This window comes from Clinocottus analis, unplaced genomic scaffold, assembly GCF_023055335.1.
Source record: "Clinocottus analis isolate CAN_PGR_092001 unplaced genomic scaffold, fCliAna1.0.p SCAF_12, whole genome shotgun sequence".
In the NCBI taxonomy this organism is placed as follows: domain Eukaryota; kingdom Metazoa; phylum Chordata; class Actinopteri; order Perciformes; family Cottidae; genus Clinocottus; species Clinocottus analis.
In genome coordinates this window covers 13,213,563-13,233,065 of record NW_027175843.1, presented here as the reverse complement: position 1 = coordinate 13,233,065, position 19,503 = coordinate 13,213,563, and the positions used below count along the sequence as shown (strand labels likewise).

At 40.5% G+C, this 19,503-nt stretch overlaps 1 protein-coding gene across 1 annotated transcript; it reads left to right on the top strand.

Annotated features, from left to right (window-relative positions):
- The first annotated feature begins 944 nt into the window (after positions 1 to 944).
- si:ch211-39i22.1 (brain acid soluble protein 1) lies at positions 945 to 18,152 on the top strand. Its single transcript, XM_068573080.1, has 12 exons — positions 945 to 1,260; positions 6,689 to 6,804; positions 7,589 to 7,832; positions 8,009 to 8,103; positions 8,314 to 8,461; positions 8,907 to 8,939; positions 10,610 to 10,693; positions 11,964 to 11,990; positions 12,426 to 12,446; positions 14,134 to 14,250; positions 15,182 to 15,241; positions 15,337 to 18,152. The coding sequence occupies exons 1-12, from the start codon at positions 1,197 to 1,199 to the stop codon at positions 15,363 to 15,365; spliced, it is 1,038 nt and encodes a 345-aa protein (XP_068429181.1). The 5' UTR covers positions 945 to 1,196; the 3' UTR covers positions 15,366 to 18,152.
- The last annotated feature ends 1,351 nt before the right edge of the window (positions 18,153 to 19,503 follow it).

Sequence of the window (19,503 nt, the reverse complement as noted above, 5' to 3'; positions counted from 1 at the left end):
AATGAATGCCTCACAGAAAAGATACTTAACGCAGTGAACTGTGAAGTGATGAACAAACAGCGCCACCTGCCGATCAATATCAGGAAAGCGATTTTAGTTGGCACTTAACAAGGTAATGAGAAAGAAGAGCCCGAGGAAAGGAAAGGAACATGCTCTCTTTTCAAATCCTCCTACTGGTTGGTTTGCATGAGATCATGTGCGGTTTTCTCAAATGGAAACCTAGCATTAATTCAACATTATAAACAGACCAACGCCTTATATTTCCAAATCCAGTAATTCAGTGAAGTCTTCAGAAACCTGCAATTCCCAAGTAAACCGACATATATGGCTGTAGGAAAGTATCAGACTGCTTCATAGCAAATGGAATATATATATATATATATATATATATATATATATATATATATATATATATATATATATATATATATATATATATATATATATATATATATATAGACCTAGAGATACTGGGGAGTCTGTTTCTCCAAATGTGTCCAAACACATAAGATGGATATCTTGTCAGTACTTGACTCGTCATTAAAATGAATGGGACACAATTTTTGTCTAAGGGCAATTTCAAGTTCCAGTGCTGCTAGAGGTGGCTTTATCTCACTAAATGGGATGAGCTGCCACTGCTCTCCGTATCGAAAAGGACGGCTTGAATTAAATAATGTGTCATAAGGAGTTCCTGGATAATTGATCCAGGAATTGACATTTTTCTCGCACTAAACGTGGTTGATGTAAATATAAATATTCATATACAAATTGTCGGTAACGTAATTACATGACTTAAGTCATAGCATCGGAATGGTCATGATAGAAAAAAGAAGAAGAAGAAAAAACAGATTAGTGGGCATGTAATGCTTTCACAGCAGCGTAGACAGCCCTTCTGTCCGGTGCCTGCCTATATTCGAGAGAAGAGACACGCCCACCTTAATAAAGACTGGACCTTCTCTCTTCCAATCCAGACAAAAGAAAAGGACGACAGATCCGCGGAGGCGCGCACTGAGCCGAGTATCTGAGCACCTTGGAGACTCCACGGGTTTGATCCGACGCGCAAGAACGCACCGGCACACCGACACACACGCCCTCCACGTCCACCTGAAGCGTCCGAGCCGGTTGATTGTCCCGTTTGAGAGCAGAGGAAAGAGGTCTGAGCCCCGGTTCAATCGCAGCCAGAACACCGTGTTCCCATGATGTCATACCTGTGGATTCTGCTATTAGGAAGCCTGCTGGCTACAAGCGCCAAGGCACAAGGTACTGATTTATTGTCCAATTAATGCAGCCCAGCCTTCAGCTGTATGCTTTTGTGTGCATGTACATCTATCTATCTATCTATCTATCTATCTATCTATCTATCTATCTATCTATCTATCTATAGTAGTATAATACACGCACACACACGTATATATAAATATATATATATATATATATATATATATATATATATATATATATATATATATATATATATATATATATATATATATGTATATATGTATGTATGTGTGTATAAATATTTATTTCTATCTGTGTTCGTATTCATCTCACTGTCTCTTTTCCTCCCTTAATTCATTTCGCTCAGTCTCACCTATCGTTCTATCCTTCCTGCCAGTCTGCCTCATTACACATCCATATATGTGTGTGTGTGTGTGTGTGTGTGTGTGTGTGTGTGTGTGTGTGTGTGTGTGTGTGTGTGTGTGTGTGTGTGTGTGCGTGTGTGTGTGTGTGTGAGTGCAATAGCCAGTGTCTTTTGCCAGTCTGTCTGCCTCCCTGTCGGCATGCCAATTCATTTCACCTTGAGCTGAAATCTGCCTGTTTTGATCTGTTTGGACTGAATGAATAAAAGCACCGCTGCCTTCCTTTTCTATATTGTGGGTATTCGTGCCTCTGCAGCCGAGATATTATCAGTGAATTAGGTGTGTCGTGTAATGTGGCCATCGTTTTTGGACATGAGTTTTGGCACACATGGGTGTGGTGGGCCCATTGTCCTTATCTATATGGAAGTATCTCCCTCCTGTTTTCTCTCCTTTGTCTCTCTTTCTTCCTCTTTTTAAGTCTCTTATTTTCATTTTCCTTCTCTATATTTTCACTCTTCATCAATTGCTTTTTTTCCTTCATCTTCAGCTGCCAGGCCCTGCCTTTCCCCACGGCACATGCAATGATTCCAGATTGTTCATATGAGCAATAAAACTCAGAGGGAGAGAAAGGAAGGCATTGATAAAAACAAAGGCCGAGGGAAAGATGGAGGGAAAGTAGGGTAGATATTAGAAGAAGATAAAAAAGAAATGTTGTGGCTGATAAGAGGGAAAACAGAGAGAGATATACAAGGAAGGAAAGAGTGAGCCTCATGGTCCTTATCTAAATATAATTTCAGTTGAACGTTAGTGCACTTGGATGTGATCTGGGTTAATCTCACTCCACCGGTTCTCTTTTTATGACAAGCCACCAGAGGGAAACCACCCTTATACCTCACACGCATATTGTTTTTAACCCAAGGGAACCTGTTGTAAATCACCAGTGAAGTGTTTGCTCGCTCGCATGCAAGTGGTTCATAGTTTCACAGAAATATATAAGTTGTTAGGTCATGTGTGCACATCACGGATGGTGTTATGCTATAGAAGTTTAGGATAGGGAGGGCCTCGGTAACTAGATCCAGCTCCAGCTGTAGACAACACCCAACGAAACAACTAGTTTCAGCGCCTTCCTCTTCCCTAGGGCCGCCAGCATCTGTGAGCGTGTGTGTGTGTGTGAGGGTGTGGGGCAATATTTTAATGTATAGAACATGTGGGAGTATGGGAGTGCTTCCTGAAGGTGTGTATGACTCTTTTGTAGAGAATATGTGTGTCTTAGAGGCAGATGAAAGCAAAACGAGTGGATTTGCGCCAGGTGTGTGAACAGAACAGTGTGTGTGTGAGTGTGTGTGTGTGTGTGTGTGTGTGTGTGTGTGTGTGTGTGTGTGTGTGTGTGTGTGTGTGTGCAGCAGACTTGTCTGTGTTTACACCTTCAACTACCAGTACATAAAAACTCTCTCAGTGGATAAGTAAAAGACACACACACACACGCACTTATACACAAACACACACACACACACACACACTCTCTGTCTCTCCCTCCCATGGGGGCAGTTTCAAGGTGTGCATGATTGGGGTAAACAGCACTTTCTGTCCTACAAACACACAATAGAGCCATAGCTGACAGAACAATGCACAGTGGAGGTGTGTTGTATCACCTGACGCACATGCACACAGTTTATGGTTTAGTGTTACCGGGCTTGGGTGTTGGTATATGTACACACAATATTACTCAGTCGAGCAGGCACAGGCAATCTCACACAGTCTCACACGTTCTTACGACAGGAAATGCAAATGATTCTTTATTATTCAGAAGATAAAGTTCCTCTCCCTTTGTCATTGATAACATGACTCACACTCCAATGTATGTAATGCAGATTTGAAATTCAAAGAAGGTCTTTGTTTCTTTTTTCATTATCGGAGACAAACTGTTATCGGGTGCCATGATGAACAGTTCCATCATTTGTCACCCTTTGGAAATCAAAACAGTGGCGCCAGCATCATACCACTTCCATAAAGCGTGTGAAACGTTATGTGTAACACTTTAAGTGCAGTCTTCACACTGTAATGACTGTCAGGAACTCGCCAACAGGATGTAACTTGCTGAAAGTGCTTCATTATTCACCATGTACGTGTATTTCCTTGGTGCTACATTTCCCATAAGCCCTGTTTCTTCCCGCCACAGGACCAGCTTTTGTGAAAGATGAGTTGAGTTGAGCAACCCACGCGATATCAAAGTCCTGTTTGCCTGAACTCATAAAACAGGGTGACAGGAAGGAGTGTTCATTATAAGGGGCTTATTAATGTTTCATCAAAGCAAAAAAATAAATACAAGTCATAGAAAGATTTCCCTGTGATGGATTAAAGCCAAACTTGATATGTGCAGTAGGGAGAACATCATGCTTATCTTATAGACATCTTGCTTAGCACAAAGACTGGAAACAGGAGCAAACAGCTAGTTTGGCTCTTAAGTCTAATTCTATGTTTCATAAAGAACATGATAAAATGGCCATGAAGTCAATCTATTAAGCCACTTGACAAGTTTTCTGAAAGAACACAATGTAACTGACAGTTTGGTGTTTCCTCACATGTGCAAACTGGTTTGACTTTAAAGTCTCCCTCTTGGGACCTTTTTGCATTTGAACACTGCACATTCTGCACACACACACACACAATCGTACAATAGCGTGCAGCCATGTCAGACACACACAGATGACTCATCAGCCTCCAGGGAAAGCAGTGGCAGAGAGACAAAGAGAGTTAAGTTAAGAGTTTGGAAGGGAGCGAGAGGGAGGAAAGGGGGAGACAGTGTTGAAGACGAAAAGAAGGAAGGGAGTGAGGTTTGGATGTGCAACAATTAGTTTTACTGTTGCACTAACACAAAACAGGACCCCGCTTAGGCAAAGTGTGAGAGTGAATGTGAGTTGGCCTTCACGTGTGTGTGAACATGTGGTTGTTTGGATGTTTGGACTAAAAGGGGAGGAGAAGGTGTTTTAATGAGTTTGTAGGCACGCATGTGTGTGTGTGTGTGTGTGTGTGTGTGTGTGTGTGTGTGTGTGTGTGTGTGTGTGTGTCTTTGTGTGATGGCAGGTGGGGGCGGGAGAGTGGGAGGGGGGGTAGATGTATGGCCGCATGTTTGTAGCGAGGGTAGTTAAAGGAGGAAGTGGGGAACTGATAGATGGGAACAGAATGTTCTACAGAATGGTAAGAGAGAGAGAGAGAGAGAGAGAGAGAGAGAGAGAGAGAGAGAGAGAGAGAGAGAGAGAGAGAGAAAGTTAGTATGGGGCAGTCGCTCTCTCTCTTTGTCTCTAACACACACACTGCATGTTACATGAGAGGCACCCACACACACACACACACACACACACACACTGTGCATGTGGGCACAATGACAGGAAGGAACATGCCCAAACATGTCCCACTTGCCATTAGACAAAACATACTACAAACACACACCAGAGGTCCTGGCCTGACATGAAACATGAAACATGTCAATGTTTATCATACGCCTTCTTTACACTGGCAAGACACACCAACTGGTATCTAAACTTAGTTCAACAAGTTGAATGTCGTGCCACAGTGCATCTTTGATAGAGTCACTGGTTTCCAAGAAAGTTGGAAAGATAGTATATCAGAAACACACACACACACACACACACACTCCACACTTGCACATGTGTTCACACATGTCTTGTTAATCGAGCTCGGAATGCAGTTTGATCGTTAATAAACTGTTAATGGTGCCAACTATTGTTCATCTTTGACTTCAAGCTCGTACAGTGACATTCAATGGAGGAACCGGGATGAAGAAAAACAAACAGATGGCTTACATTGCTGTCAGTAACCATGCATCTGTGCATGTCTCACATTCATGCCCCTGTGCATGAGTGCATGCGGTGTGTGTTTAGTCATGCTTAGTTCAGTCTTACTTGTGTGTATAGATTTGCGTGTGTGTGTGTGTGTGTGTGTGTGTGTGTGTGTGTGTGTGCGCGTGTGTGTGTGTGTGTGTGTGTGTGTGTGACCAGTACTGCTCGCTTCCAGAGAATTTACGGTGTGATGGAAATACTTCAGATGTGTTAATGCCGCTCTGCCTCAAGACTTCTCTAACTGATACGATCTCGCTTGGCAAACACAGTGACCATTCATTGGAAAACTCACTTGGCAGTGAGCAACCGTTAGAAAAGATGAATTATTATTATTATAGAGAAGAGATCACTCATGCCACCATTTCCAGAGGGTTAAATCTCTTCGTCATTGGTTGGTACCTGTATTTAGGAGAAGGTACTGCCCTGATGGACCAGCATCATGGTGCTGCTGAAATCAGCAGAGGAAGAGCGCAATTTTGCTGTTTCAGCGTCTCACACGCGACTGGGGAATGTCACAGCACTGACTCAAACACAAACAGGCGCCATGCTTATCTCACACGCAGAATGGCAAAGACGTGCGTTTTTTTAAAAAATTTTCTCATTAGTGCAGAGTTGCAATGCTCGTGCTGAGGTCCAGTCCGTTGGGCCAGATGAGACGTGATCAATGCGTCTGTCATCCAGCTGAGGCTGAGGCGTCCACATCAGCGAGCGATCAGAGCAGGGTGTGGCTCCGTATTTTGTGTCGGGCGGTGATAGTAGAGTCAGAGTGTGATCAATCCAGAACATCTTAACGACCATTGAGGCATATGATTTGAAGGGTTATAAAAGAGAACAGATGGATTGAAATCGGGCCGTTTTTAATTAGCAATGGTTTCTCTAATCATTGCCAGTCTCATCAGCCACTAATGTTCTATTTGTTTCAGGTTGAACTTTTAATGTGTCCACTTATTTGTTCATCAGCAGGAGAGGGCACCACATATTAGTCAATGCTGCCCATTTTAGGGATGTAGTGTTTTTAAGTCGCAAGCTTTAAAAGGAAGAAGAAACTCCCTTCGAGACATTGAAACAGATTCTGGACTTTTTTCTTCTTTTTAAGAAAATTATAGTTGTTTATATGCCAGGGTTTCAGAACAGCGCTTTATTTTTCCCACATTTTTAAATTGACGTGTCTCAATAGTTTGGACTTCACTGGTGCTGTTTCTTTCATTATCTTATTAATTTCTTTCTTCACATATCTCTATGTAGATGTTGAAGCCACAACAGAGGAGAAAGCTTCCGAGACCCCGGACCTTGAAGCAGACACAGCAACAGAGGTCAATGAAGAATCTGCCGACGACAAGGAAACTGAGCACGCAGCTGAGGTAAAGAATGATAATACGTTTGTTTATTGGTTTTTGCATGATTCTTTTTTTAAACTCTGTCAATCAGTCCAATCTGCTGCTTTGTCTTTTATCTCAGTCCAGGTCTTCTGCTGAATTAGAAATCTTAAAGCAACCACTTTTAGTTGGATCACACGGTATCAGTTCAATCCCCAACTCCTTCTGTCCACATGTGGAAGTCTCCTTGCGATAGACACTAAACGAGTGACACCGAAAAAAAAAAAAGGAAATAAGTGCAGGTCCAAATAATGTTTGGGTGAATTATGTAAAAGAAACAATGATATTTTTGTGTGTTTTTTTTTTTTTAAGTTTGGGCTACTACAACGTTGCAGATTTTTTGTCTTTAGTCCCCATCTTCACTTCAAACTTTTAATCAGAATGAATCAGTGTTTCTGGATAACAGTGACTCTTTTCAGTGCAGTCAAGAAAATCTAGTTTTTCAGCTATTTCATATCAGCTTATCGAATAACTGAAGATCTCCAGGCAGTTATTTGATAAGCTAATATCAAATAGCAGGAAAACATCTCAAGTTCTTGGTTGGATATTACAAGTTTCATGGAGATTATATTATTGGAATGAAATGTAATGAACGCTGTTTCTTTGCTCTTTTCAGACTGACTTTTGTGTTTTGTATTTCAGCAAAGCTCAACTTTGCAAATGATTTGTGCTAAGTACAAGAAAGCCAAAGTGATTAACTAGAGACTTGTTTTTCTGGACCACTATGTGAACATAATTTCTGGAGATGTTTATCTCATGCTGAATCCAGGAAATATCACCATCACCGGATAAGCCTGAACCTGAAGCCGAAGCAAGTGAACCAGCGACTCCTGTGGTTGAAGTGGCAGAAACAGCAGATACGCCTGCAACAGAGGCAGGCGCAGAGGCAGGTACAGAGGCAGGAGCAGGTTCAGAGGCAGGCGCAGGTTCAGAGGCAGGCCCGGCGGCAGACCCGACGGCAGACGCGGCGGCAGACCCGGCGGCAGACGCAGAGGTCACTACAACAAATCAAGGTAATCCAAAAGGGTTCGAATGTGCAAATATGCACGCTGAAAATGAAATACGGTGAAATTGACATAAACAGCTTGGGCACAGTACTGTTCCAGTTGGAGTGAATCAAGCCATCACAGCCCATGCCATAACACTTGAATGATACCCCCCCCCCCCCCTCTCTCTCTTTCTCCTGCAGCTGATCTTGAGGTCGTGGATCCAAAGGTTGAGGAACCGACTGTTCTCGGAGAGAAGGAAGCTACATCAATCGCTGGTGAAACTCCTGCTCAGGAGGTCAGCAGCAGATAGAAAGTCTTAAACAACTTCCTATTTAACTCTACTCTCTGATAAATATACAGTTAGCACACTTCCACATTCCAGTTATGCATGATTGCAGTGTATACTGCTGTGTATAAGACAGATATTATTCAGGAACTGCTATGCTAATGAGAAGTTAATGTGACCTTTCTACATCTTAATATTTGATGTGTTCATATATAATAGGGTGCATCCGAGGCCACACCAGCAGCAGATCCAGCTGTAGCAGATAATGAGGAAAAATCCACTGTTCCTGCTGCTGCTGATGCAGAACCAACACAACCAGCTGTTGATGGAAAAGTTGAACCAGAAGTGAAGGTCTCAGTCCCAACAAGTAAGAAAATAGATGTTTTGGTATATACCTTGCACTCTTATCATATGGAAAACACATTCAGCATAGGATCCCTGTGTCACAGGACGTCAATGCTTGTTTCATTGTTTTAATTACATTGGTACAGAATAGCACCCTGGAGGTAAGAACTTATTAAGTGTTACATGCTAAGGCATTGTGGACCATATGTAACTTTTTGGTTGTGTGTTGAAAGCAGACAAATATAATAATGAGTTGTAGAGACATCTGTCGATCAGCTCTTTGGCATGTGTGTCTTTTACATGGGGAAACAGTAAAACCTCCGGTGGTACTATGTTGCGCTGCTACATTCTGCTCAATTATCACGTCATGTTGTGTAACGCCGGCAAAGGATTCAAAGTGGAATTCATGTTTTGCCTTTTTTGTTTTTAGATGTTTGCATGATTCTGTTCTTTGTCTTTTCCAACAGTTGATGTGAAGATTGCTCCTGAGGTTCATGAAGGTACAAAAGAAAGATATATTTCATTGTTATGTTATGTTTCTTTATTTGGACGGGAGAATGCACAACGAATATTAACCGTATGTAAAACAAGGAGAGCTGTAATGTAGGCTACCAGGTTTTTTAGCAAAGTTTCCCCCATTAGTCCCTGGGAAGGTAAGTAGAATAATAAAATAAATTATCCTGCTTCATTTGAAAATTGTCCAAAGCCACATTATATAAACCTTAACCTTTCTGGAGCCAAGCCTCACAGCCCAACAAATTACTAAGGCACACCACAAATTATTTCTCATGACTCAAAAGCTCTTTTCATCACACAAAAGCACCTCAGGGGAACACAATTAGAACCCATTTATTTCAGTAACCACAGTAACAATGAATCCACAAAGAAGCTGAACTGTTGAATGGATGCTTCGACAGATTGAAATGTTAAAGTCTTACTTGGTAGCATTTTAAAAACATTACATGAGTGGAAAATAGGTTGAACATCACCGAGCAGCAATAGTAGTCATGTTTGAAGAGCTCAACATGGATTGTTTGAGCTGAACTGACTGAATACATATGTCGTATGTGAACCTACTACAATATGTTAAATCATATTAGTTTTCCACACTGTCACCATTTGACCCTAGGCACACCTGTGAGAGTATGGTTGCTATAGTAAATGTATCTTATCCGTCATACAAAAGTATATCTAGCTTTTTATAAGATAAAGTGTATAGTTTTTCTTCAACTCCTCATGTTCAAAAACAAATGAATGGAAAACAGATGTGCTTTCAGACTAAAAGGTATAAATCACTGAAGAAGGTTATGAGGTGGGGTTGGTATGGTTTGAGTAAGGAAGTGTCCCCCTATGTGATTTATCTTTGCATACAATGGTGTTATCTTTTCCATTCTCTCTCCAATCATTTCACCATTTCCTGTCCCAAGTGGTAGTTGTCCGCCACTGCTTTACAGCATAACATCCTCCTTTCCGTCACTGAGAGATAGTCGTAGTCATTTTATATTAGGCCAATATCTCCCCTTTTAGTCATGCCAAGAACTAAGAAAGGGGAGGGTGTGGGGTAAGGAAATGGTGGCTCAGTATCGCATCGGAGTAGAGCTTGGCTGAGAATATAGTTTCATTACTTGACATTCATGTACGAGAAATGGTGCTTTGCCATGAGAGCACACTTCTTCAGCACCGTGGTTTAATGGCATCATTACGCCCCTGAGGTTATAGCTAAAATATTTCACCCTGCTAACCCTGCTCAGTCTAAAGCTGTTGCGCACACCGCATCCCACATGTTGTATAAGTCACTCGGGTTTTCCCTTCAATGAATATAGAGTCAGGGGTATTGTGCCTGACAGATAATATAATTTAATCTGAGTCAACACTAGTTCACAAGATCACCGACACACCCTTGGAGCAGGTAGTGTTACAGAGTCCTTATCGAGGACAGCTCTGCAGGGTAATCGCTTTAGGAGCCATCAGGGACTGAAGTGGACATTGTGGCAGATATTATCATCAATTAGTTAAACATGCAATGGTGTAGGATCAAGTTTTACAGAGATGAGATGTGTTTGGTGAACATCTGGAAGATATCCCTAACGGGCGGGACGGCGAAAGGTGAATTTCCCTACAGGGATTGGATTACATTTCAGTCTCCAATAATACCCAATTATTTTTTCAGATGTAGAGTTTAGCTTGGGAGATGCTCTGCCAGAAGAAAATGCAGTGGACAGCCCAGGACAGAGGAGCAGCTTTGAATCTGGGCGTGAGTAACCAATATAACAAAACTTTTGATATTATCATTGTAACAAATAACCAGAAAGTAGTATGTGGAGATGCACACAGGAACCACTGGGTTCACAGATAACAATACAAACAGGCGCTGGGGACGATAAGGTTGAAGGTTTTGATGGGATTGTACTATCTTTCATGATTACTGCAGTCTCTGGGATGTCTTTCTTTACCACTCAATTTGAAATGGTGAGTAACAGTGAGATTAACCCTGCGGTGACCAGATGTTTCGCCTTCTCCAAATGGAGTGTTTTATACTTACTTAAAGCTAGTTAGCCTAAACTTCCTGTTTATGAGGACACGTGAACAGGAAGTGGATGGGACATTTGATAATGTATGTCCTGTTTTTGTAAATGCAGAGATTGATAACTTTTAGAAATATGGAAATGTCAAGAACATGACATTTCATAACTATTTGGAGAGGAGTATATTTGTACTTCATGTAACCCATTGGAGCAGAAAAGCTTATTGAACCCATTATATATTCATGTCTTGAGCTCAAATAGACGAATTCTTCTCATGGATCTATATACTGTGAGAATGCTGTTCCCTCAGTTGCCATGACAAGACCATGAATTAATTTGTTTTACCTCCTGGGTCAAGAAAGTTTAATCAGCAGCCCGACAGAGCAATTTGACAGCAACCATTTGACAGCAACACTTTCAACGCTGATTGTTCAACGTTTAGTCCCCACATGAAAGTGGATTCATTTATGCCGGCATAATCATTATAATCTTGTGAAATGCACTCTTCTTTAGTGCTCTGTTATTAGAGGCTTTGTCAAGTTGAAGCAGGTGGAGGGCCGCTGTGCCGTGCCAGGCGTATAAAGACAGGCAGAAGGAGATAACAGTATTATTTTGCATATGGAACAAATCATAGTTTAGAGGGAAAGACATCAAGGGTGTGTGACTCCGTCAGATGTCGTCTACCTTATAAAATAAAACGATCTCAATGAGTGTACCGAAAGTACATTTTGGTGTGTGTGTGTGTGTGTTTGTGTGTGTGTGTGTGTGTGTGTGTGTGTGCTTGTGTGTGTGTTGACAGACCGGTTAGGACAGAAATTCTAGACCTGTTCATGCCTTCGAGGTACAAACTACCACAAAGATAATAATCCTGCTTCTTTTTCTTCTCTGCCTTATGTGCTTCATATGAATCATGAACACATTTAAACTTAAGGTGATAATGTGTTTTTTCTCCATCCTCCTTAAATCACCTGTCTTTCCTCCCTTCTCCTTCTATTTTAGCACATGTTGCGGGCGCCAGTGGAGGGGGTAAGAATCTTTTTTGTTCATGGTCAAAATATATATGATAGCAAAATAATAAATACATCATGCCATCTTTGGTCGCAGAAATCCCAAACAGATACGTAGCTTTGCAGCCACAGCAGCAGTAGCTTACATGTACTAGCTAGTTCTGTAAACTGGTGGAACACACAACATACAACTGGCATGCCTTCAAATAAAAAGACTCAGCGGAAAATTCCTCTTCCCAATTGTTTTGGTTCAAACAATGTTTGAAACCGGTTTTCCGAAAGACCAATTTTCCTCAAATCCTCAAGTTTAGTCACGCTACTTCTGTTGGAAGCTAACTTTTGTGATTCTCAAACATATACAGTGTGACAGATAGATGGTTGTTCCTGCTTAAATGAACTGTCACATTAAATATGTCATGCCATCTCACCGTATTTGTGTGTTCTCTCTCAACAGAAGACACACCTGAAGCCCAAGGTGAGTTATCTTTTTTTGCTTTCTTTTTTTGTTTTGAACACATAAGCCCACTCACACAGTCTCTGCCCCAAACATACCTGCAGCGTCCCCCCTTTGTCTTTCTTGTGTAATGCAAAAAGCCCTCCGTAGGCATGTTGTTGCTGCAGCTGCTGCATGACATTTAAAAAAAAAAAAAAGAGTAAACTTGGGCTTTGTAAAGGCTAGATATGGATGACTGAGTTTTCTGACTGTCATAACATTTCCCAATGGAGTTGCCTGAGGTCACCTTTGACCTCATGCAGAATACGATAGGGGTTGTGGCCGCTGACCACGTATGGTTCCCATAAAGTTGTGTTTCCATGCTTCATCTTGTCTGTCAGTGTATCACCCGATGTGTGTGTCGATGCAGTCTTTTTACATCAGACAAACCGCCGTGTCCGTGGTGTGTGTTCTGCATTAGCGTACATGCATGCTCACACATGTCTGTGTCTGCACACCTTCCTGACTCACAGCCTTCTCCCGTTTCATCCCAGCTAATTTCACTGACTCATTCCTTTTTCTTTTACCTCGTCACACGACGTCTCTGACTCATTTCACTCCCTTGTTGTTCTAAGCTTTTAACTTTGATTATTAAATGATTTACTGTACTCTTTCATGTTTTCTTGTGCACTTAAGTTGCTGACTCACCCATCACACCCGAACATCCGTTCTTCCCTCCTACTTCTTTTTTTTGTTGTCACTTCAGCATAACCTGCCGTTTTGGCTTTGTTTTGACTGAAGCCACGGCAGGGACAATCTTTTTAGAAGAGATGCAAAGGGGGGGTCATTATAATGGATCACGTCGCGGATGTTTTGCTCATCTCATCTTTATCATTCATAGTAAATTCAGGAGGCTTTAACAGCTCGCGTGACGATTAAATATTTGTGTAATTTTGCCCCCTAAGGGTCTGGTGATACACCTTCATCACATGTAGTGTAACAGTGTAGTTGCCGGCAATTAGGTGTGTCATGTCTTCATTAAATCAGAAAGAGTAAATACAGAGTGTGTATATACGGTATATAGCTTAATTAAAAGAGTTTACTCCTAAATTAATTGTTAATTGCACAAGCAAATAATTACATTATGCGCGGACTGAGTAAATTTGTGATATTTGCACCCATATCAATCAATGTTACATCATACTTGTGCATTATGCTATAATGACCTCAATGATTTTGACTTGATTACAATATTTGAAGGCTAGACTGTTGCAGTGGTGTATTTAATGTACGTTAACTAGTATTTATGAATGGAAAAGAGCATGCTTATTGTGGCATTGTAGGTTGCTGTGCATATGTTCGTGTGCCTTCAACACACTATGACACAGCAGGAAAACTATTCAGATCGGTGTTGTCATAGTAACTGGATTACAAGTGCAGACAGATGCTGTCTCAGTGAATGCTTTTGGGGTCTAACTGGGTGGATATCAGAAAATTCTGCGACAGGATTGATGTGGTCTCACGTATACACACACATTATGTCATGTTATTCATCATTTCAACTGCAAAATGGCTCCCAGTGTTGATACTGAGCTTTAAATGAAGTCATAAGTAAGTAGAGGTTACACTGACATTTGTCAGTATCACAAAACATGCTTGACTGACTTGATATATGCAGCTCTGATGCGCCACCCATCATCTTTTGTGTGTGTTTGTTTCCTACGTACAGAGGCCGGCTCCGGCTCTATAGCAGCCATCCTGAGTGCAATTGCGGTGTGTGTAGTGGGAGCAGCCGTTGGATACTTCACCTACAAGAACAAGAAACTGTGCTTCAAAAATAGACAAGGTAATTATCAGGCCGACTAATTCACTAAATGAAAAAAAAACAAATAACAGGATACTTTGCTGTATGCAAGGCTTGATTTTTGCGACTTTAGTTGACTTCAGTTGGATCTGCAAATCAAGATGTGTTCCTATCGCTCTCTGGTGCAAGAGAGTACTGCAGATGGTTGACTTGGATCATCGCAGAATATCAGCCTTGAATCAAACTGTCAGCATCTTTAGTAACACCTTACTTTAGCTTGGCTCAAGGGCGTGGTGGGCGGTGTGTGCGACATGTGGTCTGAATACCAACAATTCTAGAGGTCAGCAGTCTTTCTTTGAGGCATAGTTGTCCCTTATACAGTGTTGTCAACTCCAGTCAACTCACACACATCCTGTATACCAATACTACAGATTCAGCAAAGTTTGCTTTACAGTCAACATGAGCAAGAGGCCTTTCAGCTTTAGCAATGCAGGGCGAAACTCAAATATAGGTAGATATTCGTATATACAAGGAAGATTATATTATTTGGATAATAATGGGACTATTATTAGCTGGTATTCATCATATGTTTTGAATATGAAAACAAATTGTTTTAATGTATATTTAATGATCATGAATATGAATAATTCTTCCTCGGTGATAGAGAGTTAGCATTGTAAATAGCAAGGTAATTTGCAGGTACAGCGTTGGAGCTGCTTCATTGACATAACATAAGCATGACTTGTTTTTAGCTTTTACAGCTGACACCAAATAATTGTCGCAGTGGTGATAATAAGCAATTTGAGCCGAATAAATAGTAACATCCTCAGAAAAATTCCCCACCGTCACACTTAATTTACTGTCACTTCACTAAATGCTTGTGAAATCCAGACGGCCATGGAATAATGTCCCTGCTTCAATTTGCCTGTCTGTGTCTATGCGTCTATCTGACTTTGTCGATCTTTGTGATTAGAAGCGGATCCAGAAGCTGCTCGCAAAGCGGATGCAACAGAGGCTCAGTCAGATCCCCAGGGTAGGACACAGGAAAACACACACCAAAACAAAAACAATACAAACAGATCAAACACATTTTTTATAATATGTGTACCTTCTTTTTCCTTTTTGCAGTCCTTAGTAACCTACTGAACTCCTCCTAGACCAGCAACGATCACATCTGCCTGGACCACCGACTGGCAAGCATAGTGGCAAATCTCACTGTTAAGCTCTATCTTCTTCTGAAGAGCTAAATTACTGTGAGGCCCCAGAGTAGGGCTGTGTGTGTGTGTGTGTGTGTGTGTGTGTGTGTGTGAGTGTGTGTGTGTGTGTGTACGCGTGCGTGCGTGCGTGTGCGAGCATGCGAGTAAGCCAATGTGTCTGTAAGTGGGTGTCAATTTGTGTGTTCCTTCTTGTGTGTGCACATATGTGGGGGACTAAATACATGTGAAAATTGACGATTTTATGGTTGTTACAATATAGCAATTTATTAAGGTAATCGGACAAACTTTCTATTTGTGTGGACATTAAGAGATTCAATCTCAAATAACCATAAAAAGGCAAACATAAAAACACAACTTTTCTTCTTTAATTTGTATGGCTACGATCCAGTTCTAGTAATTCAGTGTGAATATAAACCAGTGACAGTTATTGGTGTTGTAAATGTTTAACTTTGTACTGAATTCTAAAAAGTGGATTTTATTTTGTGCTAATTCTGTCTTTGTTTGAGCCACACACATTATTTGGAAAGTCCACTGGTAACAGCCACTTAATAAAACATTGTTTTCTTCTTTTTGTAATAGTCTACAGTACAAATGCAGGATAGATGGATAACAGGGGGATTCAATAACTACTAATGTATTTCCTGGATTCTGGCGAGAAGAAATATTTTAGGATAGATTTTGGGGATGCTACATGGTCCAATGTGTGTTCCTTGGACCAGTGATGTCACTGTATGTGTGTGTGCGTGTGTTTGTGTGTGTCTATGCTTTTGGTTGGTGAAGGGTCTTATTAGTTTTTAATCATGTTGGGTGACTACCACTTCTCTATTAGTTCAATAAATTAGAGTGAAAGTGGGACATTTTCAATCCAACAAAAGAAACATTATCATCAAAGAAACTCAGTTCATTCATTGCAAATGTATTAAAGACATTTGCATGTATTTTACAATGTTATATGAACATTTAAAAGTGAAGTGGAGTCTGGTCCAACCCTGTTTCTGTCAATGGATGAATGTTCACCTGACATGGACAAATTCAACAGAGGTCATGTGGTATTGTATTAGACATTGTTCTGATGTAGTATGTGGCAGTCTAGTTGTGATGCAGTAATTTATCCTCTATAGTGCCTTTCACTGACACAGCCTGGCTTGACCAATCTACTGACACACAGGGAAGAGAGCTGGGACAATACAAGTGAAAACAGGCAGAATAGTAGTTGAATGTATGAAAATATACTAGACAATTGATGAATGTACAATCTTAATTAATTCACAATCATCTTGTTGGTTGACAAGCCTCACCTTGGACTGTTTATGTATATGAAACTGTTACATTATTGTAACAGCTTCTCTATGCATTCATAGTGGGCTGTTTGCTGTTTTACCTCCAGTACTTTTTTTTTAAACGTACCCTCTCTGCGTGTCTCTTTATTTGAGCAAGCCAGTTGCTGTCACAGTGTTTTTTTTTATCATTCATATATCCACCTTACAGACACAATTCACCTGTGATTTTATATGCATTTTACATTTAGCAGTGGTTGATCATTGTGAAATGCTAGTGCTTAAAAAAAAAAGTAAGAAAGAAAGCCCAACAGTTCCTTTTTATTTGTGACTGTAGCACAACAAATATTAACTTCTGAATGTCTTTTTGTTGCCTTGCAGTTTTGTACTTGCTCTGCTCCCTTTACATTTTTCAATAGGGTTATAGAGGTTGCATAGTGCTGCAGTTCATGTAAAGTGTGTTACTTGTAAAGCACCATATAGCTGCAATACAGGACAGAGACTGTTGCTAACAGCCTAGCCTCAAACTGAGAATTATTCCTAGTCTGTGATGTCACATATTGATTAATCCTACTGTGCAAACTGTGGGCTGGACACTGTGCCAAAGCTCTGTATGAAATGCCTTCTTATTCTGTAATCTGTAATAGAATGTATTATTATGGATAGGGTGTCGGAAATATCTTACTGCATCTGCTACAATGGCCTGGAGTGATAATGCACAAAATACCCACTAAATAACAGTATAAGCTTTTAGATGTAGCCACCGATGCCTTCAAAACAAAACATCTTCCTTTTAACGCAGAACTTCCTGCACTCCAATAAGTGCATTAGGAATCAACAAAAGCAGTCTGCTGCAGTGCACATTCAGAAACCTTAAAGGAGACTGAAGCAACAACACAGCCCTTAAAATGGCACAAGGAATGCTTGCGTTTTGAGCATTATGGTCCAGTCCACATTTAGTCCCGAGCCGTCACATTCCTTGTAGACACAAACTAGTGGAGCATAGCATCCAAACCAGAATGTAAAAACCAAGGACATCGTAGACTTATTGGGTCCTGAAGTGCACTTCCCAAAAAATGCTGAGGCATCAATGTGGCGCTGACCAGTCCTGCCTTATACCGCCTCTTGAACATTCCAGAGAGGAAAACAAAGAACAATGTCATCATCAGAAAGTGAACGATAAAACAAGCAGAGATGTTTTGCAGGGGATTTTAATAACAATCTCTATGGGAGAAGCACTTTCCTATCCTGTATACGTCTTGATTTATCAAACATATTAGACAATTCATTTTTTATTTCGACAAGTGACTCTTCCTTTTTATTTAAATACGCTGTGTTTTACTTTTGTTTTCGGAACTGTCTTCATTTTTTTTTTTTCATCTGGCACTTGTTGTTTTCCTGGAATTGTGTAAATAATGTTTTAGGAGTCAATTAAACTGTTTTCGTGGGACTTTGCGTTTTACCTTCTTGCCAGATACCTTTGCCTGGTGTGTGTGTGTGTGTGTGTATGTGTGAAAAAAGATCTTAAGATCTATACAACACATACATACTTTTTAATTATTTATTTTCTCACTGATCGAACCGCTTCATGCAAAGTTTACGAAGCTATGTGTGCCTCTGTCACTGTGACTTGCTTTAGTGTCTGCAAGCTGCTGGAAAGAAACAAACAGGTATCACAGATAGAATGAAAATCATATACACAGGTTAGAGTTTAGTAAAAGATTGATAACAGAGCCTCACCTCAGATACTCACCTTAGGCCTTTAGAAGTAAAATGTGGGAACCTGAGTATGTTTTTCTTGCCAGACATATACACACAATTCCCATACATGTACACATATTTGTTTCATACCCAGCAGCCATCACACCCACACCAACTGTAAACCATGTAATTAAACCCAGTGACGACTTACTATTTTCTATGTAAATTTAGACAAAATTATCTTTTATGGTTGAAACAATAAAACTTGGGATGTTAGTGTCTGCGGGATAAACATAAAAATATGTGTATAAGTAAGTGAGAGTCTAATTCAGATCATTTACTGCAGTAAAAGCACCTATTCCCCCAGTGTACTGTAACTCTTCATTACAAGTAACAGTGCTGTAGTTAATAATTAAGAATGGTTTCAAAGTATCAAATCATTGATTTGCTGTATTATGACATAAGCAGCTCAATGTTGTAGTAGGTCAAAGTGGCATCCGTGTCAACCTGCTACTGCTGCTGTGTTGTGGGTTGTCTAAACCAGTCGCCCTTTAACTGGGGATCATGAAGCTCCACAGGGTCACAAGAGACATGTGAAAAGTTATGACATGGTTAACAACACAACAATGAAGAAGAGGAATTATAACATGTTTTGTTAGCTCTTTGAAGGTTTTTTTCTTTGAGCTTTGACTTATCATAACTCTTTAAAATGATTAAAATAAGGAGGTTTCTTTATGGTTTCACTGATCACAGCTCACAGACAACCTGTGTTAAAGGGTTGGTCGCATGCATTGCCTGGATATAAAAGATCACTAGACAAAAAGGGTTGTCGTCGTTGGATTTAACGACAGGATCAAGCCGTTCCTCATGCTATCATATGCAAAGTCTAATCTACAAAATAACTGCTGACTACATCCATCAGACAGTGGAAATGTGTGGAGTAGTGTGCTGGAGAAGAAGTGAAGTTGCACGAAAGGGAAATTCTTACAAAGGTACAATTCAAGGAAAACAGTTTTTAAGCAAGGGACATTTAGTAAGACAACATGTCATGCACTAGTGGTAGTATGCCCGGTGTTGTATATCATAATCGCAGAATATCA

Bases quoted from the DNA above. Each gene is read 5' to 3' on its own strand.
- si:ch211-39i22.1 (XM_068573080.1), top strand. From the start codon at position 1,197: ATGATGTCATACCTGTGGATTCTGCTATTAGGAAGCCTGCTGGCTACA. The intron at 1,261-6,688 runs GTACTGATTTAT...ATCTCTATGTAG, and splicing joins TACAAGCGCCAAGGCACAAG to ATGTTGAAGCCACAACAGAG. The intron at 8,104-8,313 runs GTCAGCAGCAGA...CATATATAATAG, and splicing joins GTGAAACTCCTGCTCAGGAG to GGTGCATCCGAGGCCACACC.